The sequence below is a fragment of the Charadrius vociferus genome, unplaced genomic scaffold, assembly GCF_000708025.1.
Source record: "Charadrius vociferus isolate BGI_N301 unplaced genomic scaffold, ASM70802v2 scaffold218, whole genome shotgun sequence".
Taxonomy (NCBI): Eukaryota; Metazoa; Chordata; class Aves; order Charadriiformes; family Charadriidae; genus Charadrius; species Charadrius vociferus.
Genome location: NW_009650084.1, coordinates 1,079,709 through 1,103,746, shown reverse-complemented (window position 1 = coordinate 1,103,746; position 24,038 = coordinate 1,079,709). Strand labels below are relative to the sequence as shown.

At 36.8% G+C, this 24,038-nt stretch overlaps 1 protein-coding gene across 1 annotated transcript in view; it reads left to right on the top strand.

Moving 5' to 3' along the window:
* Positions 1-24,038, top strand: part of ATP11A (ATPase, class VI, type 11A) — a 173,802-nt gene that overhangs the window by 115,820 nt on the left and 33,944 nt on the right. The window contains exons 5-14 of the mRNA XM_009892154.1: positions 3,596-3,685; positions 4,726-4,806; positions 8,768-8,875; positions 12,729-12,857; positions 13,343-13,446; positions 16,148-16,198; positions 17,564-17,628; positions 19,205-19,286; positions 20,598-20,748; positions 21,981-22,178. Coding sequence (XP_009890456.1) covers positions 3,596-3,685; positions 4,726-4,806; positions 8,768-8,875; positions 12,729-12,857; positions 13,343-13,446; positions 16,148-16,198; positions 17,564-17,628; positions 19,205-19,286; positions 20,598-20,748; positions 21,981-22,178 — 1,059 coding nt within the window. The remainder of the gene's footprint in view (positions 1-3,595; positions 3,686-4,725; positions 4,807-8,767; positions 8,876-12,728; positions 12,858-13,342; positions 13,447-16,147; positions 16,199-17,563; positions 17,629-19,204; positions 19,287-20,597; positions 20,749-21,980; positions 22,179-24,038) is intronic.

The window sequence follows — 24,038 nt, the reverse complement described above, 5'->3', positions numbered from 1 at the left end:
CTGCTAATGCACATGGAAAATAAGGAGGTGATTAGTGACAGCCAACATGGCTTCACTAAGGTCAAATCATGGCTGACAAATTTGGTGGCCTTCTGTGATGGTGTTACAGCATTGGTGCGTAAGGGGAGAGCAACAGACATCATCTACCTGGATTTGTGCAAAGCGTTGACGCTGTTCTGCATTGTGTCCCTAAATTGGAGACACATAGATTTGATGGATGGACCACTTGGTGGATAAGGAACTGGCTGGACAGTTGCACTCAAAAAGTTGCAGTCAATGTCCATGTGGCAAGCAGTGACAAGTGGTGTTCCTCAGAGATCCGTACTGGATCTCGTACTATTTAACATCTTTGTGGTGACATGGATGTTGGGATGGAGTGCACCCTCAGCAAGTTTGCTGATGACACCGAGCTGTGTGGAGCGGCCGACACGCTGAAGGGAAGGTGTACCATCCAGAGGGACCCAGACAGGCTGGAGAGGTGGGCCTGTGCAAACCTCATAAGGTTCAACAAGTGCAAGGTCCTGCACGTGGATAGGGGCAATCCCATGCACAAATACAGGCTGGGTGGAGAACGGATTGAGAGCAACCCTGAGGAGAAGATCTTGGAGGTGCTGGTGGATGAGAAGCTCAATGTGAGCAGGCAGTGTGCACTCACAGCCCAGAAGGCCAGCTGTATCCTGGGCTGCATCACAAGAAGTGTGGCCAGCAGGTTGAAGGAGGTCATTCTGTCCCTCTACTCTGCTCTGGTGAGACCACACCTGGAGTACTGTGTCCAGCTCTGGAGCCCCCAACGGTAGAAGGTCATGGACCTCTTGGAGCAAGTCCAGAGGAGGGCCACAAAGATGATCAGAGGGCTGGAGCACCTCTCCTATGAAGACAGGCTGAGAGTTGGGGCTGTTCAGCCTGGAGAAGAGAAGGCTCCTGGGGAGACCTTATAGCAGCTTTCCAGTATTCTCAAGGGCGCCTACAGGAAACCTGGAGAGGAACTTTTTACAAGGGCATGTAGTGATAGGACAAGGCGAAACAGCTTTAAACTGGAAGAGAGTAGGTTTAGAATAGATACTGGGAAGAATTTTTTCACTATGAGGGCGGTGAGGCACTGGAACAGGTTGCCCAGAGAGGTTGTGGATGCCCCATCCCTGGAGGTGTTCAAGGCCAGGCTGGATGGGGCTTTGAGCAGCCTGGTCTAGTGGGAGGTGTCCTTGCCCGTGGCAGGGAGGTTGGAACTAGATGGTCTTTAAGGTTCCTTCCAACCTAAACCATTCTGTGATTCTATGATGATTCTATGATCTTAGTGGTCTTTCTTTTGTGCCTAAACTCCTTCAAAAATTGTTACTTGTTTGGAGAATGGCCAGAATAAAGATTCACTTTTTATATCTGAAGCCTAGTGTTATAAAGTGCTAAAAGTCTGTCCGCTTGTTTGAAAATAAAGTTTGAAGAAGTTGTCTGTGTTAAAGAGGCATCCATTTTAAGTAACACCTCTCAGACCGTAAAAGTGCTCTGCTCCTAGGTTATTCCTATTTGTTCAGGTAAGAAGGGTTGCAGACCAAAGGTGGAGCTGTGGGAAAGGGCACTGCTTGACAGGAAAAGCAGTGAACTGAGGTTGGAGTATGAGGAGGATTGGATACCTAGGGTAAAAATGAACATTCAACCTTGATATAGATTGTTGTTTTAACTACGTTACTTAAAATATCTAGTTAGTCTGACAATAATATGCTGTCACCACACATTTAGTCAAATAAACCTCTAGGACATTTAAACAGGAAGTTATTGCATAAGAGATTACTTTTTATTTTATGAATGGTGATTTGGGGAGCTTGTATAAATCATCAGACTTTAATGGTCAAAACACCCCTTAATATTGAAAAAACACTTGTTCTATAAAAAAAGCTAAACAAAAAATGTAAACAAAAGTTTTTCACTGAAACCTCTATTCATTTTTCCTTCTCAGCAGGCAGAGATTAACAAAAATAAATGCATGAGATTAGAAAACAGAGATAATTTGCCTGATAAACAGTTAATGATGAAAATACAAAATTATTATCATAGAATAGAATCTATATTGTCATATATCACAACAGCAGCCTTGAATGATAAGGACTGTTGTGCAAGGAAAAATAATCCAGTCTAACCAGTTCTCTTTCAAAATTCCAAGCTCAGTAGCTGGGTAGGAGGCAGTGCAAGCAGCATTCCAGTCTGATGACAAGTATTCTGATTGCAAGACAAGAGTACTTTCCAGCTGTTGCGTGTGTGCCTGCCTGAGTTTTGGCTTGCTCACAGGTGATTTAATGTTGAGGTAACTATTAAGCAGGATAAGTGTTTACTTAGGGCATATTTAGAATATATACTGATTTTTGGCATGTGATAGTAAAAGAACATTCCATTGCTATGTCTTACACATGTTCAGGGTGTAATCCCCAACAAGTAAAAAGATTACTGTATGTAATAGGGGTTTCACGTACAACTAAGGCATGCTTCTCGAGGATCCTTTTCATCTGCAGTTGTAATAGAGGTATTTTCCTTCTAGATCTCTGGCTGTCTTTGCTTTTGGGGCCAAATTTGGAAGATGTCTAACTCGCGGCATAATTTGCATATCAGCAAGCATCAGTGCAATCTGCCAAGAAGAGACAAGGCATATTCGTAGCAGAGCAAATAAGCGAGGAGAACCTTCTTAGCCCATCTTCTTTGAAATGAAAGTTACATTGGAGTTGTCATTTTATTATGTGTCAAATGATAATTTGGATAATAAGATGATACAGTGTTAGTTTTCTCAAGCTTTTATTTGCACCTTTTCAGACAGTTTTAACTGACATTTTTATATGCGTTCCAATGAGCAATCCTTGCAATTTTTGGGTGAGCTCCAGAGTGAGCTATGTAAAAAGAGTATGGTTGAACCCGCTGCAGGGCAGGGGAAAGGGCTAGATGACATAAGGTCCTTTCTCTCTCACCTCTATATGTCTTTTTTTCCTTCAAAGTTTTTGCATTTTCTGTTTGCACTTTTATATACTGTTTTTTTCAGTGTAATTTTATTAATCTTTAGCTAATTTGTAAGATCAGTAGAGAAATATGCAACCATTTAGTCTTATTCACTGCTACAATTTATTGTGAGGAGTATGTTTGTGTCCAAGCCAAGGAACAGAGGAGGGATTCACAACTTCTATTTGGTCAACTTGCTATGATGGCATAGTTAACTCTGAGGGCCACCTACCTCCTCAAGTCATGCATGCAAAATAGAAGTGAATTAAAAGTGCTGTTTGAAGTGACAAAGGTGTTTTGAAAGTCCATTGAGGGCTTTAAATAAACTGTTCTGTAACTAAATCTCTGCATGAACAACTAGCATTGTTGCTAGTCAGAAATTATTTCAGTCCCTCATACCAAGATTATCACAGTTCAGAAAATTGATCTGATTCCAAGAACACGATTGCCAATTTAAGATTCCATTTCAGTAAATTATTAAACAAAGTAACAAAAGTATTCCTGCTTCTTGCATAATTCAATCTTGAATTGTGAATTACGGATTTGTTTGATTTTTAGAACATAGAATGCATATGTTATTTCTCTCATAAACACTGATAATCTGTGCATTTGTTTTCAGTACACGTTTTGGAACTTTGTACCGAAAAATTTGTTTGAGCAATTCAGAAGAATAGCTAACTTCTATTTTCTCATCATTTTCCTTGTTCAGGTAAGCTATCCCCATTTTTCAGTACATTTCTGGACTCTTCCTAAAAAACAGAGGAGTTGAGGTTTAAAAATGCACTGGTTTTGATGACTGATGAGGTAAATGGTTGAGCTTGGACAGCCTTTTACACTTATGATGTGACAAAAGGAGCTTTATTTCATTTCCATGTTGTAAATGTGAATCTAACCTAAAGAGAAATTGACACTATCACTGGTTGATGGCAAGGCAATTGATAAAATTGAAAAGGAGTGTCATTTTTATTTTGTAATAAACAGACATCCAGATCAGCAAAATCATTGTTATAAATTATATTGATGATAAACTTTTTGTTATTTTTGCTAAAATATATTTTTTCTAAGAGAGTGATGCCTTGGCAGAAATTTTCTGACTGCACTGTCATCAAAGCCCATAGAGAAACCAAATTATAGATGTTTACACAATGCTTGCTTAGGGCAGTACATAAACATTTGGGGTTTTAATTACTACCTCAGATAGCTAGTTAGCTGCTTTTTAGGTGTTTTCATTCTGAACCTTTCACAATCACTTGAATCTGTTGAACAGGAAAAATCTTACTAAGTTAAGTGAAAAGCTGAGTTGTGTTGCACACCAGATTGTGAGGAAAGAAAAGCTATGCAGATTCCCGTGACAATTTAGATTTTCTTATCGTTTGAACTCCCTCTCTGGATTCTACCTCTCTTTTTTTAATTGCGGAAACCACAGCTCAATATTTCAGGATTTACTCCTTGCATGTATAAGAGCAGCTGTGTTGTATAACATATAAAAACAGCGCCATGGTAATTTCTAATACTGCTCAGTAATTTTGCCTCCAAAGCTGCGGCTTTCCAGTCTGGTACTTACTTAAAGTAAGTACTTTAATACTTTAAGTATTACTTAAAGTATTAAAGTACTGTTCTTTTTAATTAACGTTCCTTGGTGCTTTGCAACATATTGGTAAAATGATTACCTGAAACGTCTTGCTTGAAAAATTGACTCCTTACATTCACAAAAACATAACCAGAAAATATTTGTTCTTTTTGTTGCAGTTAATTATTGATACACCTACTAGTCCAGTTACAAGTGGACTTCCACTTTTATTTGTCATCACCGTAACAGCTATCAAACAGGTGAGTAATTTCGTGAGCAAAAGTGAAACTAAAGAGAATGTTATTATTTGTTTGGCATTTCAATTTGCCTTGCCTTTTTGTGTTAGACTGTCTTAGGGCAATGCCTAAAGAATGATTGTGATGAATTTTGACAGGGCAATTTTATTTTTGTTTCTGTAGTTTAAGTAGAATTGGTTGCTATGCGATGATGTCTCACCAATGCAACACAAACTTTGAATTATTTTATGATTTTGATGTCCTTGTGTTCCAAGGAATCATTTATATTCTGGTGTTAACTCAGCACACTTAGACTTTTCCACATCCTATTATGTTTTTCCATAATGATTGAAAATGAGTTTAGTAAGAACTACAAAAACTTATAAGATAAATCTGCTCTTACCTTTGAGGTTTCCTTAGCCTTTACAGTGTGAACAGATGATAAAAATTATTTTGGTTCAAGTCATAATGATAACTGCAGTGCTTTCTACAGGTTAGCATTGAACAGACATTATTGTATTCTCTTGATTTTTAATGTGAAAACTAATCCATAAAGCGAAAGTATTTTTTAGAAATTAGCTCTTGCCACATCGTTGAGTAAAAAAGATCCTAATAGTTGTTCAGTCAAAATAGAATTGCATAACAACGGTATGGAATTGTACAGGTTTGCCATTTCACTTTTAAGTTAGTACTACCAAAAAGACTAAGGTAGTTTGTCATCTGCCATCCTAATGCTGAGGTGCTGGACTTGACATGAGCACTTAAATGTAGATGGGATCGTATTGAAATTAGTGGAATCTCAGATTAATACAGAATGTTTTAATTCTTATGGGGATGTTACAACCAGAACTGTGTGTTATTAGAGTTTCTGATATTACAAATTTGGTCTGGGTCAGGAACGAGCTAATGATTGCCCTTCTGTTGATTTAGCCAGAGCTGAATTTGTTAACTTTGTGAGTTTCAGGCCAGCTGCAGGAGGACAAAGGGTAGCTGATCTTGCATGAACCTTGCTAGTAAAAAGTTAATTCATCGAAAATCTTACTAAATTTCAACTAGTAAGTGAGTTTATAAGCAGTACTTTGCATTCTGTCCCTACAACACTCCTCTTCATTTACTGTACCATCTCAGCATAGCCACAAAATAGTTTCTAAAAATCTGGGTTCCTAAAGTAATAGTCACAAATAGTGGTCTTTTCAGTGGTTCTATTATGTATTTGGCTTTCTGCCTTCAGTCCAATTTAATAATAATTGCTCCTACAGGACATCTATCAGTGTAAGACCTCCGTGGTACAGTGAGTTCCCTTTCATGGTTCAGTCTTCACTGTATCTTTGGGTCTAGACACCAGCCATTCCCATTCCATTCACTGAAGTGAAGGAAAGAAATGCGAAAGCAAAATCTGTGCAAGCAGCTTGACTTTCAACATCTTTTGCTGGGCTGCCCAAAGGAGTTAGCACTTTTCGTGGGCATAAGAAAAATCTCTCATGTCATGCTTCAAAAAAATGCTGGTTTGGGGGGAAAAAAATTCCATGAAGTAGATGAACATCAAGACAGTTTCTAGGTCAGAGCACTCCTCCTTTTAGCTCAAAACTCAATGTGTGTGTGTTGGGTGGGTGTCTGTATTTCTTACATACCTATGATGGACTATGGTGGTTAAAACAATGACTAACAAAAATGAGGATGTGGTGCGTTGATCCTGGCCAGCAGCCAAAACACCCACTCGGCCTCTTGCTCGCTCCCATCCCCTGTGGAAAACAGGGAAGGTGAAAAGACTTGTGTATCATGTTAGTGACTGTGATAGGGAAAGCAACAGCGATGCACACAAGCTGAGCAAAAGAAGGAATTCATTCACTACTTCCCATCGTCAGGCAGATGTCCAACCGCTTCCTGGAAAGGAGGGCCTCAGCACATGTAGTGCTTGCTAAGGTGGACAAATGCCATCACCGTAAATGACCCCCTTCTGCCTGCTTTCTGTGAGCTTTCCTTGCTGAGCACAATGTCATATGGTGTGGAATATCCCCTTGGTCAGTTTGGGTCTGCCGTCCAGGCAATGTCCTCTCCCAGCCTCTTGCCCAGCCCCAGCCTCCTGGGCTTTTTTTGGTGTGTGGGAGAAGGAATTCATTCACTACTTCCCATCGTCAGGCAGATGTCCAACCGCTTTCTGGAAAGGAGGGCCTCAGCACATGTAGTGCTTGCTAAGGTGGACAAATGCCATCACCGTAAATGACCCCCTTCTGCCTGCTTTCTGTGAGCTTTCCTTGCTGAGCACAATGTCATATGGTGTGGAATATCCCCTTGGTCAGTTTGGGTCTGCCGTCCAGGCAATGTCCTCTCCCAGCCTCTTGCCCAGCCCCAGCCTCCTGGGCTTTTTTTGGTGTGTGGGAAGGTTGGAGAGAAAGCCTTGATGCTGTGGAAACACTGTTTAGCAGTAGCTAAAACACTGGGGTGTAACCAACGCTGTTCTAGCCTCCAAGTACAAAGCACAGCAGCATATGAGAAGAAAGTTAACTCCATCCCAGCCAGACCCAGAACAGAGAGTAATTTTGATTGTCCCTTAATAGGATAACTGGTTAGCTTCACAGTCTTTATGCTGCATGCGTACTTTTCTTTTGTTAGTTTTCAAAGAAACTACGGAGAGCGGCGTTTCCATTTCTTTACAGTGCTAACTGTACATAACAGAGTATATTCTATAGTAGAATTCAGCTCTTGCTGGTGAGCGAAAGTTGTGATGCATGCAATAGCTAGTATTTTAGGTGTGGCTTTCCCACTCTTAAGATTTTAAATGTTATGTTTTAGAGTCTTACTGTAGTTTGCTAGTGACCTACCAAAGTCTGGATTATGACATGCTGTGCCTAGTACTGCAGTTCTATCTAGCTCTTTGAGTCTTGCTCCCGACAAATGGCATAGACTTTGGGACCTGCTTGAGGATCTGTACCACCCCCTGGAATTATATTACACTAAAGTTATAAAGACTGTTATGCACATTAATCATTTATTTAAGCCTGATTATGATAGTCAGTGCTACCAATTTGTCCTATGTATACAACATCTATATATGCGCATATATATATATACACACAACACATTCAGAATACTTCCGTCATTACTGATCAAATGACAGCCTCTTCATTGGCCTTCTCAATGCTGCTACATTCCCTTCCTGGTATTTTGAAGGTTATTTTCCCAGCTTGTCTCTAAGACCATTGAAAGTAGTGATACCTTTGTTCTACATTGAATTTCCAAATGTGCTCAAGAGAGTTAGATGTAAAAATGCTATAGAATATAAGTGGTATTTTCCATTTCTTAACCACTGGTGTCTTTGCCAGTCCCAATCTTTATCCCACAGCAGTACTTTTTGAATGGAAAGTTGCAGATTCCCTGTCCTTTACTTCGTCTGTTTCTGTAAAACACAAATTCATAGGATAATTGAGCAATCAAAGTAGGTTACTCTGCAAAGTCTCTTGAAACAAAATTTGTCAGGGCTGTATATATGGTTAAAAACCGTACATAATTGTATGTCAGTCAGGAAATATGACCACCTTCAGTCATGTCATCACATTATCATCTTTCAGTTTGGAGTCGCAGTCTTCCAAAATATATTTTCTACACTTTTATCTTCTCAGTAATGACTTTTTTAAGTACTTTACGCTTACTCAAGAGTCAGTGGAGCATGAGCAAGAGATGATCACTTAAACACCAGAAGTTGTTCTACACATTGCAAATATTCCTATTCGTCAAAATGTCTTCATTAAAATGTATGATTTTATTGACTAATTATAACCTTGAATGCTCTTTTTCATATATGTCCAACATGACTGTATTAATGATGTGTATCCCAATTTCGTTTGTTCTAATGAGAATATTTTCTTTTTTTTTCCCTTACCTTGATCAAGGATAATATTTTAAATTTTTGTTGCAAGCTAGAGCTGTTCTGTGTCTTTGTAGCCAAATGTGCATCAGTGCATCATTCCGTTTCACTGTTTTCTAGGGTTACGAAGATTGGCTTCGACATAAAGCTGACAATGCAATGAATCAATGCCCTGTTCATTTCATTCAACATGGTAAACTGGTTAGAAAGCAAAGCCGAAAATTAAGAGTAAGTAACTATGACTTAACAGATTTTAGGAGTCAGGCTTTACTTCACACTTCTTGTAAAACAAATTGTACAGAAGTGTGGTGTGATGATGTTGTAGCATTTATTACGTTTAATGGAGATTAGGCTTACAATATACTAATTTTTAATTTAGTGCCTCTGAATAAAGTATTTGTAGAAGCTAGATATGTTTCTGCTTTATCTTTGCTTTGTTAACTCCTCTTATAACTGTTCCTTTCATTTTTCATTTTTTATCTTGGCATTTCACTCATGATTTGTCTTTTGTCTTTTTTCCATTTTCAGTCGTCAGTCGTTATGCACATTAATAATTTATTTAAGCCTGATTATGATAGTTAGTGCTACCAATTTGTCCTATGTATACAACATCTATATATGCGCATATATATATATACACACAACACATTCAGAATACTTCCGTCATTACTGATCAAATGACAGCCTCTTCATTGGCCTTCTCAATGCTGCTACATTCCCTTTCCGGTATTTTGAAGGTTATTTTCAGAAATTAATTTTGGCTTCTTTTTTTAATTTGTGAGTAGATTAACTTCTCATCATTATTCTCTTTAGAACTTAGCCAATTTAATAGATATTTGTTTGGAATTTCCTTATTTCCAATATCTTTGTTCGGGATATCTTTTTCTGTTCTGCTTTGTCTGCACATAAATGGCTCTGCAGTGTTCACAGCCTTTCTGCTGTGACCTTCCTTCCCTTTGAGTGTGGTAGCTTCTGCCTAGGGCTTCCCGGTATTAAAAAAAAATAAGGTATCACATGCTGAGTATTCTACGTATGCAACTAAACAGTTAAATATTCCAAATAAAACCAATTAAGTACCACATACCTGGATTTTGTATTCCATTAATTAATCTCTTGACCATGTTTTCTCAATTTCTCCCCTATTTTTTGCCTTTCAGAGATTGTATATTGAGCAACTAGATGGTAGGAGAGACAGATATAGGAAATATTTGCATGGAAAGGGGTATCTGTATGTATGGGTAAATGAGTAAAATTCTCTGACCTGTATTACACAAGAAAACAGACTAGCTCCTATAAAGGTAGGCGCTTCTGCACCTAAAGCCCGTGGACATTGATTAAAGAAAGCAAAAAGAAAGTTGCTAAAAGTTGAGGTTTCTTTTTCACAGAATCACAGAATGGTTGAGGTTGGCAGGCAGCTCTGAACGTCTTCTGGTCCAACTGCCTTCTCAAGCAGGATGACCTAGAGGTGTTTGCCCAGGACCATGTCCAGACACGTTTTGACTGTCTCCAAGGAGGAGACTCCACAGCCTCCCTGGGCAACCTGTGCCAGCGCTCGGTCACCCTCACAGTGAAAATGAGATAGACCCTCCCGTGTTTCAGGTTGTGCCCATTGCCTCTGGTCTTCTCACTGGGCACCACTGAAAAGAGCCTGGCTCCATCCTCTTTGTACCTTTAGCTGACACAGTGGCAAATGTTGTCAGAACACCTTTTAAATTTTATTAAGAAGATGCTCTTTGCTAGTACTTTTAATTATTTTGGGTATTTTTTCTTATTCCTGCCTTTTTTTTTTTCTTTTGCAAATTGTTTAGATTAACTTCTGTTTTAATAGGCTGTTGTAGTATAGATTGGACCTGGCTTGCAGGGTCACTTATATGCCATGGCTTACAGAGAAAATCTTGCTAGATTAAGTAATAAATAATAAGGATCATTCAACACTATGATCTGTCAAAATCAAAAGTAAGAGGACTCTTTTGGCTATATGAGTTGGACCTAAAAACACACTTTCTGATGTGCAGATGTTTTCAGTGGCATTTTTTCTCATGCTTGTTCTTGTAGTGACAGTTTACTGTCAGAAAGGGTGTGTTGGTTAAACTGGCCTCCCAACTTTCTCTCTGGCCAGGTTCAATGTTCTGAAGAATTCTCATTTTTCCTTTTATGGCATCTGTAGAGGTGATTTAGTTTGCAGTAATATTGTTGTGGTTTAGGTAGCTGATAATTAAATTAGTGTTGTTTTAAAGGGTAAAGAGAACTAGTAAAATCAAAATAGTTACACGGTGTTCTCACAGTTTGTTTTAGGAATAGGTGCATTCTCTGTCACCTCACAGTTTATTCAAGATAATTCCCTAACAGTGTTTCGTCTGGTTTTGGTAAAGTTCTCACTTTGAGGGCTTTATTATAATTTATCACATTATCATCTTTCATAATTAATGATTCTGTGGCATAAAGGCAGGTTGTCTTAAAAACACATCTTGGAAGATCGAGGCAGCCTGAGCGATAGCCTTGTCTGTCAGGGTCCGCTGCTCTTGGGATGAACGTTCTGTATTGTTCAGGCTGGCTCCAGCCAAGACGTTCAGTGCCTCCGGTTCTAGACCTACCCATTCTCTGTCTCACTACCTGTCTTCACTTCCCGGGGTCTGTAGAATGCTACATGAGAAGTCATTTAAGCCAAAGGAAATACATGTAGAAATTAATCCCCTCCTAAATTTGAACAGCCCAAAACTTTTTATTATTGGTTAAAAGTGCAGCTTCTTTTCCCTAGAAATGGAGTAGACAATTGTCATTCCGCTGTTTTAAATCATCTCTAATTTATGTTCAGAGACTCAAAATCAGTAAACTGCACAGCTCTACTGCTGCCCTAGAAGTCATGATTTTCAAAAGGACGCCATTATTTACCTAAAAGATGGAAAATATCTTGTTGAAGTTTGTGTTAATTTTCATGCCCGATTGTTGTGGGTGTGCTTAGCAGCTTGCATTCTTCTATGCCATATGTACAATTTTTCATTGCTGTCAGGTAAAAAAAAAGTCTTTTTCATGTCTACAGGAAGTTAAATCTCATTTATTGTCATCATCCTAGTTCTTCAATATGTTAGTAAATCTTATCTAAGATGTCACAATTATATTTTTAGATGTTACTATTGCTGATTGTTATCAGACTATTTTGCTTAACTAGAATTAACTGACTACTGCCAACTGCTAAGGATATCAGGATTTAGCTTTATAAGTGTATCACAAGAACAATGATTAAGCTGAATCTTATGATAATTAATTATAAAAATGAATTCTATAAAAGTATATTGAACAGATGTCGAGCCTCATAAAAAGTGCAAAAATTACGTATTTTGATGGGATTTTTATTGAAACTTTGATATTCTTAAAACATGTAGGGTTTTTTTTGCCATTTGTTCATATTTTTAATATTCCTTTGTAAAAGATGACCTCCAAAAATGTATCAAAGGCTGATATTCACAAATGAATGGTTTCCAGTAATATTTTGAATTTATAGTTAGTTGGCTGTTCTGTGACACTAACACACTGAAATATTTTGCATGAATAAATATTAATTTGTTCACCTTTAAACATGCATAAAAATAGAATGGACTTCTAGTTGTAAATTCTGTTGAAAATGTATCCTCTTTTCATTGCAGACTTCGAGCTCTTAGCTTTTTTAGCTATCTCTAATTATAATATTTAGAGCTAGATGCTTATCCTCAAGAGCCAACAAGAGTAGCTCATGTCTCCAGCTGGTTTTGAAACAATTTTTTCTTTTACTTTGTCTTAAAACAAGTATTCTATCTTCCGTCTCTCAAATAACATTGCAAAACTTAATAGGACAGTATGTGCAGAATGGTTATTCTGAGAGGAAAGGTAGTACACAGTAGACCTCCATCATTCCACGAGGTGTAATTCAGTTTTTCAGAGATATTTCTATAGTTCTTTACTCTTGTGGTAAAATCCTGGTGTAAATTAAAAGTGATAGATTTTCAAGATACTTGAGTGAACCTGGGTTTGGGGTTTGAAATCTGAAATTTGGGCTGCTACGTAAATCATAAACGCATTTTATTTTGTTGTGTTTTGTCCCTAGGTTGGAGATATTGTAATGGTAAAAGAAGATGAAACATTCCCATGTGACTTAATATTTCTATCAAGTAGTAGAGGAGATGGAACATGTTTTGTTACAACAGCTAGTTTGGATGGTGAATCCAGTCATAAAGTAATAAGATGTTACATTTTCTTCTTAAGGCAAAGTTTGCATTTGATTTTTTTACACAGATCGCAATATAACTTCACGCTTATATGTGTGAGCAAGTACGGTAACTTGTGTAACTTACATTTCTACCAGTTGACTTCATTTCTCTTAAAGCATCATTATTTTATGGAAAGTTTTAAAAGGAATTTATTTGAGCTTTTGTCTGCATCCATCCAGTATAGGCATGCAAATTACAGAGATAATGCACAAACTTTTTTGTACTTAAATGCTTTCACGGTGACCTGATTTGTGAGTACACTGCAAGATACTTGTATGTAAGGTAAGAAGATGCCCAATTAGCAGCATTTAAAGGTGCATCTTATTTGAACTATGAGCTCTTATGTAACAGATAGTAAATGTATTTCATGCTGAACTTATTTGCAGTTTAATGTCTTGTATATCTGCCCTTACTTTTTTTGATTTTATTTACACCTTTTTATTCATTCCAGACTTACTATGCTGTTCAAGATACAAAGGCATTTCACAATGAACAAGAAATCGATGCACTACATGCTACCATTGAATGTGAACAACCTCAGCCTGACCTTTATAAGTAAGAAAATACTTCTTACCTGTTTCATTTAAGGTACCCTAACAATAAATCATAAGAGTATCATAATGAAAAGATGTGGGCTGCATCTGGCTGGTTAGGGTGGACCCCAGAGTGAACTTGAAGTCAGGTTAATCTTCCATCCATACCCCTTTCCTGCAGGTAGTTCACTGGTCTGCTCTAGGGCAGTGCTCTCCAAAGGTGGGGTGCACACTGGGGTGTGTGATGGAAATTTTAGAACTGCTATTTATTTTTTTAGTCTAAGCAATAAGAAAAAAAGCTTTATTAATATTTCATCTATTTCTTGACACTGGCACCCTTAATCAGTCCATATGTCAGTGTCCCATGTCACATACAGTTCGCAAGGAGTGCCCAAGGGAAGAGTGGGTGTTCTGCAATGCAGAGAGGTTGCCAGTGGCACCCTCACTCATTCCTTTGCTTTCAGTGAGTTGTGAAGTATTACAGTTTATGTGTGCCTGGTTAAGTGGATTTTCAGATTACATTACCTAGTTCTAACTAAAGTAACCCTCACAAAATGGTCAAGTGGCTTAGAAAGATTCCTGCAAAGAAACTGCAGACTGAAAGTACTAATAATGCAAGCACAGGTGAACAATAAGAAAATGGCAAACGCTTCTATTTCTTGTATGAGCTCTTCATCAGCCACATTATGAGGTAAAAACAATGCCAGTTTAATCAGATCTGACAAGAAATGAGCCAAAAAAATTTGGAATTATCAAGACTGTTGGAAATACAGGTTTACATCTGTTATTATTAACAATCAACCTCACCGTATGTGCTTTGAGATATTAGCTAGTGATAGTATGAAGCATATGAAACATTATGATTAGCAAGACATTTAAAAACTAAGCATCCAGAACATGAAGAAAAACCTCTAGAATTTTTTAGCAATGTTTAAAGTCACACAGTACTCAATGTTTTACAGAAGTACTGTACAAAATTTCACTAAACTTAATGACAAATCTTTAGAAGCCTCTTTTGAGGTTTCTTGCTTAGTAGTGAAAGACAAAAAAGCCACGTACCATTGGGAAACATTTGTTCTTCCTGCCACAGTAAAAATAGCTGAAATAATATACAAAAACCAATATGGTGACAAACTAAAATGCACCCTTTTGTGAGCAAATACTGTTAGAAGATGCAGGTATCTTTTCCCTGATTTCAGTGACAAGGAACTGAAATTCTAGAAAGTCTAGAAATCTGTAATCTTAACAGATTCTTTAGAAAATTGATTCCATGAATGGTTTGATCCTTTTTTAAATACCTGGCTCACAAAATGAATGGTTGGAAGTTGAAGCTCATGCTATGAGAGATGGTGGAATTTGTTGGGACAACTGTTGACACACGAATAATGAGAACACTTACTGGTAGACAGCTCCTACCTCTGCTAATTTTGACTTGGCACTTTACCTCTCAACAAACCACAGAGGCAAATTTTTCTTTCAAAAGGCGCATAGTCGTTTTACATCATTTACATCATTACCCTTGCAGGGTAACAGACCTACAACTCCCCACAACTCCCTCTGCCATCCAGAATGCTGGAGTCCAACTTAATGGTTTGATGACAGTGGTATTGCAAATACAGTATACTGAATCTGTCTGGAAAGGGCTTAATTTTCTTCATAGCAGCCCACGTGGTGTAGTGGTTTTGATTTGTGACTACAGCAGTGTTGATAAGGTACCAATGTTTTAGTTATTGCTGAGCAGTGCTTGCACAGTGTCAAGGCTTTCCTTGTTTCTCACTCTGCCCCCCCAGCAAGTAGGCTGGGGGTGGGCAAGAGGGTGGGAGCCGACGCAGCCAGGACAGCTGACTTCAGTTGACCAGAGGGATATTCTGTGCCATGTAATGACATGCTCAGCAATAAAACTGGGGGATAGTTTTTCCAAAGTAGCTGTTGCTCGGAGACTGGCTGGGCATTAGCCTGCTTATGGGAGGTGGTGAGTGGTTGCCTTTTCATCGCTTGTTTTTTTTCCCCCTTTATTATTAGTCTGTCATTATCTCACTTTTGCTTTCTGATTCTCTCCCCTGTCCTGCTGGTGTGGGAGCTGAGTGAGAGGCTAGTGGGTGCTTAGTTGCTATCCAGGATCAACCCACCAAATATAGATAAAATGTACTTAGAGGTATTCAGAGGGAAAATTCCTTATTGGCTTCATGCTTTTGTTTTGTTTTTAACTCAGTTGTAGGCTTTAAGTTTTGTAAAAGATAGTAATCACACTGTTACTTTTCTAAGGTAGCTTAGAGAATAAGATTTCTTGTGTGATTAGAAGATTTATTCATAATTTTAATTCTTTTATATCTTTTTATATCTTTTATAACTTTACATTGACTTACTGTTCTGTGCATTTTTGTATCGACATGTTTTAAATATATCCATATGTATCTCTATTTTCTTGTTTACTTCCTGGATAATCATAGCATGTTTAATTGGAGGCTGTTTGCTCACTGTAATAAATACTTTCTATAAAATTCTTTTCAAGTAATCTATTCTTACATATACTTTCTAAAGATTTTCAAAGTGAGAGTGATTTTCTTTTTTAAATATATATGTGTGGTATACATACATCTGTATATAGAGAGAATGACATGTCCTTGTAATGTACATTTGAAAAACTGAAATACTGGGACATATGTGCATAAGAATACGCAAATTAGAAGTGCTGTTAAACTACTTGTGTATTTCCCTTGCAGATTTGTTGGTCGAATAAATGTTTACCATGATAGGAATGAGCCTACTGCAAGGTAGGGAAAATGCAGGGTTTCTACTCATTTAATGATTTTTGGAGTTGAATAAGTATCAATAATGAGAATTACCTTTTTTCACAAACATTGTGCTGCCTTGTCTTACTTATTTTTCTCTTAAACGTTTACAGACTATTTCATTATCGTAAATATTTAATCATTTAATCAGTGAGATTTCTCTTACATCTTTATTCAACTTCAGTTTTTATTTGATATGTATTTAGTTTGTAAATTATGTTGATAGAATTTTGACAGTACTTTGATAATACCGCCCCATTAGCATGAGGTCTTGGTAGTGCACCAAACAGTATGAATAGTAACACCTTTTGCTTCTTTCACTTTAAAGATTCTTTTGAATAGTAATGTTGGTTGTAAATGGACTTGGGTGGGGGAGGAAAGGAAAATACCTTTTTAGTCTCAACACCAATATATTGATCTGTGCATAACGCTGTAAACGAGAAGAAAATCTGTAGCATTAAGACTTGTTTTCCTTCGACAGCGCTATTAGAACAACTAGTATTTTTTTACTGTATTTGTGTATAATGTCTTATAACCTAGATCATTCATATAACATCACTCCAGTGGTTTAAATGGAACTAGTTTCAGGTTTTACATCAGAGTTGTGGCCCTGGGGTTTTTGTTTGTTTAAGGTTTCTTGATTTTGGGGGGTTTCATGCCACAAGAACACTTTGAATAACATTAAAAAATACTGACCTGACTTCTTGGGGTTTTTTCCATTGCTGTATAAATAGAGTCTGACAATTCTGCATTCTGATTGTCTATAAAGTAGTCCTTGGTTTTGCACTCATACAGTGGTTTGTATTACATATCATGCGCCAAAATGTTACTTTAAACTGCATGGGGATCCTTGCATTAATTCCCCCTAGTTCTCAAGAAATTTTTTTACCTATATTCATCTTTATGCTTTGAAGAGTATACAGTAAGTATCAAACAATATCTTGTATACCATTTATACTTAAAATAAAATGGAAGAATGTATTGTCCTTAATAAGTAATTCTAACATGCAGGACACTATAGTTTATATGAGCCTAAAAAACACTTCATCGGTATTTTTAAAAAGAAGCACCTTACAATTTGGATTATGAGTCTTTATTTAGGAACCTACATATGTAGGTTTTAGATGCATTGGTTTAAGACTTCGATTCTGAAATTATAAGCTTAATTTTAGGTATCTATCTATCTATTTATTTATTTTCTCTTAAAAGCTTTAAATTCTGCCTAGTAGTTTTGTTACACAAAAGAAAAATATTTGAGTAAAACTAATTTCCTGTTTTACATGGCTTCCACTGAGGTCTGCTGTTTCTCTTTAAATGTTTGTATTTTGTAATACTTATCTTTTGCAGGCCATTAGGATCTGAAAATCTGCTTCTTAGAGGAGCCACTTTAAAGAACACAGAAAAAATCTTTGGTAAATATTTCTATTGATTTTTTAAATGGACCCTGAAGTAATAAGTAAACGTCAAACAAGGCTGCAACTCTATAGTTGCTACTGAATATATGATTTCTATTGAATCACTTGATTTACAACTTTTTTATAAGGTTTACTGTTGCTACAATTGCAGTAAAGTAACTGTTGTTATAGTGTACAATGACTATAGAGAGGTTTTTGGGAGGGCGATTTTCTAGTTTAGTCTTCAAGGATTAGTGAAGATGAATCAAATTCTTCATGTAAATATATGGCTTTTGAACATGTACTGTGAATTAATGTTGTTATCCCAAAGCAGTTAATAAACTGTTAAAAAGTGTGAAATGTGCTTTGCTTTTTTGTCAGAACAGACAGATAACCCAGCCGGATAGAAATATGGCTTATAAAAAAAAAAAAATCACTTAAACAGTTCCTGATCAAAATTAGACTTTCTGCTAGCCATTGTATTTTGAGTATATGAATTGTCTTTGTTCATTGAATAATTTGAATATTTTAGTAGAAATAGGAAGCACAAACAGATATGGTTTTTGGAAATTCTTCAAGAAAGAATAGTGGGAGTAGTAGTTCTGTTGTTACAAGTCATTCTTTGCTGGTGACAAGAGGGACAAGGATCCAAGTCATCCTCTGTCACATACAACTTTCCTACTCCCAAAGAAGATCATAGGTAGCCAGGAACTACTTAGCCTAAAATACCAAAATCTTGCAAATTTTTCTTCAAATAAATCATAAAAAGCATGTATTAATTTAAACTTGCTGTCTTTGCTGTTAATTGTAATCTAAAATACATGAACTGATAAAATTAGTTCGTAGGAAGTATATCTGTAAACTTCGGAGGATGGTTTTAGTATTTCTATTAACTTGTATATCAGGTAGAGATGTTCCTAATATGAATGTTTGTTTCTGCTCTGCCTAACACATGGAGTATTTGCTGTTACCCCAGCACAAACCATAACCTGAATTGTTTTATTTTAGCAATGTACAGGTGTGCTGGTTTAATAAGTACTTTAAATACATCTTCCTGTTTACAGCTTCTTTCAGTTGTTGTATTTAGTCTTCTGAAGTTTAGTCTCTCAATCTTTGCTATCAAAAGGAAATTGTAGTATCAAAAGATCACTGTTTTCATTAATTACTAAATTTTCCTGAAGCAAGCAAAATCGATGGCTGCTTTTTATTCTTCTTGGATGTATTCTGTAGTTTAGCCCTGGATTTTCTTTTACAATGTATGACTTAGATTCTAAAATTAAAGTCAAAAAAAGGAACTTAAAAATTCAAGGGGATGTATTCAAAACCTAGCTTTAGTTTGGCTTTAATACATAGCAAATGTTAGCAATGGGGAACTGTGACTCTGCAATCTGATGTAAATGCTGCTTAAAATTTCCCTCTAAGAACCAAGGTATTAAAGCCATTTCTGGTTTTTGAATATCATCCAAGTATTTGTTCTTTTTCTTTAGACTACAGAGAATTAAAGAAATGAGAGAGTATAATAATCTAGTGAATTGTGCTTTTATTAAGTTATTGTACTGTGCAATCCTTAGTAAAACAAGTTGTCTAATTTCAGGTGTTGCTATCTACACTGGCATGGAAACTAAGATGGCATTAAATTACCAGGCAAAATCACAGAAGCGATCTGCTGTAGAAAAGTAAAATTTCTAAATTTTTTTGTGGGGGTGGGGGTGGGGGGTGGAAAACTGCATGTTTGGTGAAAATAAGGGATTTTTTTTCTTGCTAAAAGTGGTTTCATTGGTTTAAATTAAAAAAGAGATAGAGGGGCTTAAAATCTGCGTTTTTGTGTGTATCCTTTTTTCCTTATAAAATGAGTCATATAACACCACATAAATGATATTCTCAATACTGAATTATTATGAAATGTTAAGTGTTAAAAAAAAACCCAAACACCTTAATGTAATTCTAACCTCTGTAAGATATGATGTGTTTTGCTGCTGTTCCAGAAGACTTTTCTTTCACTGGTTAATGTACACTACTGACACTTTTCCAAAACTGTGTGCTTCAGTATTCTAACATTCCTGTTTGCCTCTTTGTTGCAATTAAGTCTTTAATTCAGCAAAAATAACTGTTTTGCTGCTCTTGACTTTGTATCAATTGCAGTAACAAAGTCTGTCTGTGGTATGTTTTCCATGGTTTAGCTAAAATTAAAAGTTCCATATAGGTATGTATGATGGGAAAGGAAGACACTGCTATCCTCAAGGGATGAGCTGACATTGGTTGCTTACTTTTCTAAAATAAAGAAGATTTATTTTCTAGTCCTACTCCGCTATCTGAAATCATCAGCTTTTAGTAAGGTGTCCCACCCTGTGGGGGAAAAAAAAAAAAAAAGATGTCATTGTTTAAGGCAAGATGTACTGACCAGCTAACAGCCCTTCTCTTACGCAGTGACTGAGCAATGATGATGTGTCTCTTCCTCTTGTTATTGATGTATAAGCCATGGCTTTTCGTTCATGCCTGTCATTAATATAAATATAATTTTACATGTGAAGTTTTCTTGGTCATTCTTTTTTTAGATCTGTCTAGAAAGAGTTAAACCATTACAGCTACATAGCAAAATGTTCTTGATAGATTTATATTTCTATAAAAGTACTTATGTGAGCGTTTTTATATTGGCTCAGGGAAGTGGCATAAAAAGGTCTGCAGATACAAGCCGGGTTATTCTGTTGTGATTCCATCTATCCTGTTGTTTTCACTAATGTACTAGGTTTGGTAATGTGTCACACTCATTTTCAAAACAATTATAGCAGTTAACATTTTAAATAGAAAATGGTCCTCAGTAATATTTTTCTTCATTGGGAAAACACTGTAGCAAAGTTATTTAACATCACAGCATTGTCAGACTTGCAGAAAATGCTAGGCTGAAGCACAAGTATAACATTTTTTAATAAACGATGTAGTTTGTATGCTAATGGAATTTTTATTTTGCCTTTTTTTTTTTTTTTCAGATCAATGAATGTATTCCTTATTGTATACCTCTGTATTCTCATCAGTAAAGCACTAATAAATACTGTCCTGAAGTATGTCTGGCAGAGCGAACCATTTCGTGATGAGCCATGGTATAATCAGAAAACAGAGCCAGAAAGGAAAAGAAATTTGGTATGAAAATGAATTAAAATACCAAAAAAGTTTCTCTAAACCCTTAATTTATAAGAATCCTATCAGAAAAGTATGTACAGCCTGCTTACTTACCAATCATAAATTCTTGGGTTTTTGCTAACAATGGTATATTTGTATAAAGCTTGTATATCAAATTTTTGCATTTAAGTTGTATGTATGAATTTCAGTGATGAGAAAATATCTGGTTTAGTCTAGAAAGCCTCATGAAAGTGTTTTGGAGTTTCTTGTCATTGATGTGAATTACTAAAGAACTGACCCCTTGCAGAGAAATACAGGACTGAAAGGAGGCCCACAACTGTTGGGAACCATATAATGGACGTGTTCAAAAGAATCTGCTGTAGGAATCTCTGTAAAAATACCCCTCAAAAGCTTAGTTTCGTATGGCCCTGTAACTCTGCCATGAGCACTATGGACCGACAACAGAGGTGCCAGTGTCCAGTGTTCTTAGGGGAGCAAGGACATAGTCCAGAAAGGATACCCAGATGATCCAAAGTAATTAACTCAACCCAGCGCTGCAGAAATCATAATGTTATTTCCCTAAGACCTTCCTATCAGACTAGGGGAAAATTTCCTTCTTTGCCCTAAATGCATGATAAGCACACGCTAGCCAGGCATATTTTATATTTCTCTTACCACCTGTAACACTGTCTCACCCTGCTCAGCAGGTTGACTATACCTACAGCTAGTCTCTACCAGGGAGAAAGCTGAGCCAGATTATTCTACTTGTATTGAGAAAAGGAGGGGAGAAACCCTTTATTTATTGATGAAGTGTTGCCTGTAGTTTTATGGTATTCTGGGAATTTGTGAATGTACATTTTATTGTTTTCCTTGTTCTCATACAGATGCTTACCATTCATATACAGTCACTTCTGTTACTTGCTCTAGAACTTCGTAACAACGATGTGTAACTGTACTCGACACTTGTATGTCTGTGGAGAAAAATACAAAGTTAAATATTTTTTAGAGGATTGCAAGTGAACTCTTTCGGACTTCTTGTGTTAGTTATGCTACACACCCCCATGAAGTTTGCCAAATTAGTTGTGATGTTATAAGTCATGAAGTTATACATCCTATGCCAAACTGTGAGCTGTGAAAGATGTTGCTTACTCTTTGAAAGTTATTAGAAAAAAATAATTTGCAAATGTATGTAGTCACGTTTTGGGTTTTGCTGGTAAATGAAAAATCAGTATTTTCATCTTTTTCTTTGGCAGTTTCTTCAAGCTTTTACAGACTTCCTTGCATTCATGGTTCTTTTCAACTACATTATTCCTGTATCCATGTATGTCACTGTGGAAATGCAGAAATTTCTTGGTTCTTATTTCCTTACATGGGATGAGGAAATGTTTGATGAGGATACAGGTGAAGGACCACTGGTGAATACTTCTGACCTCAATGAAGAGTTGGGACAGGTAAATTTCATCAAACAATAACTTTTTCAACTATTTCTACAATAATTTTTTATTTTAAAATGTTCACTTCATATTTTTGTTGCAGCTTAGTGTGCATTTTCTTTAGTGCTGATTAATTTTAAAAATAAAATTTGAGATCTTCTGATTTTCAGAATCAAAAATTCTAATTTCTCAGCCAGTCAGTGGAAGGCAGTTCGTTTTACTTACTAGTAAAAGATAAACACTTTAAGAAGGTAATGATTTCTCGCTATTGACTATATAAGCATCTAACTTCCTGAAGGTAAATGTCAGGAAAAAAACCCTTTTTTGTCTGGCTAGACTGACACCAAATCTCCATACACAAGTTTTACCCAATAAAATGATTGACTGTCCCTCTCCTTTTCCAAAAGAAATTCTATCTTTATTGTTCCGTCTTAAGAAAGTCATTGCCTTGACACAGATACACCTGTACATTTTTGAGAAAATCTTTAGGATCTCCATAAATTAAAAATGTTTTCATAGGTTTTCAAATAAAATAAGTAAGATGGTGTATTTCTTTATTTTTGTACAACCAGACTAGTAATTAAACTTTTAGGGACATGTATCTATTTGGATAAAGGGAGGTACTGAGTATTTTATTATTATGGAAGTCAACACTGTCTCCCATAAAATCCTCATAGAGAAGTGGGTGAATTACGGACAGGATGAGCAGACAGTGAACTGGATTGAAAACTGGCTGAATGGCCAGGCCCAGAGGGTGGTGGTCAGCTGCGCAGTCTAGTGGGAGGCCAGTAACTAGTGATGTGCACCAGGGGTCAATACTGAGTCCAGTCTTGATCATTTAATGATCTGGATGATGGAGTGCAACCTGAAACAGGAGAGTCTGAACATCAGGAACTGCTGTTTTAGTGTGACAGTGCCCAAGTTGCCTAGGGAGGCTGTGGAGTCTCCCACCTTGGAGATAGTCAAAAGTGGTCTGGACATGATTCTGGGCAAGTGGCTCTAGGTGTCCCTGCTTGAGCTGGGGCATTGGACGAGATGACCTCCAAAGGTTGCTGCCAACCTCAACCATTCTGTGGTTCTATTACAAAAAATAACTTGCTACTACTTAATTTAAGCATTGTCCCAAGAGTGGGACCCTCATCTGTACTTGGCATTATCAGTACCAATCCAATGAACTAAATTTTGCATCCACATTTTTGAAAGATATCATACATTGTATTTCTAAGGCTTGGATTGTGAATCATTATTGGTACTTGCAGCAAATAGTGTCACAGTGATATAGACACTTTATTTCTTTTTTAGTGTAACGGGTGTTGATCCCAAAGCAACACACTGAATGAATGAAAGACCTTTGCTTGATAGCATTTTATATCTTTTATAAATGTATTATGAAACTGAATATAGGAGTTGAGATGAAAGAAATCCATAGAAATCCTGTCCACTTCGAAAAAAGTTAAATACGGGTATTGTGCCCATAGATAACAAACTACTGGGAAATTTGGAAAATTGCCTTTTCAGATTAATGAATATTAGAAAAGTCAGTCTAGGAGGAAAGTTCAAGTATTTAATAAGTTCTTTTACAACGGAGAACAAAAATTTGTTTTTTATTTTGTACAATGCCCTTGGTAAATATTGAAGTTTATTAAAAAATCTGATGAGTAGTGGACGAACTGGTTTCACACGGCCTGGATGAGCGTACGATCTGCTAGATCAAGCACTGGCTGAGTGGAAGGTCCCAAAGAGTGGTGCTCAATGGATTTAAATCCAGCTGGTGGTCGGTCACAAGTGGTGTGCCTCGGGGCTCAGTGTTGGGACCATTTCTGTTTAACGTCTTTATTGATGATCTTGTTAAGGACATAGGGTGTATCATCAGCAAGT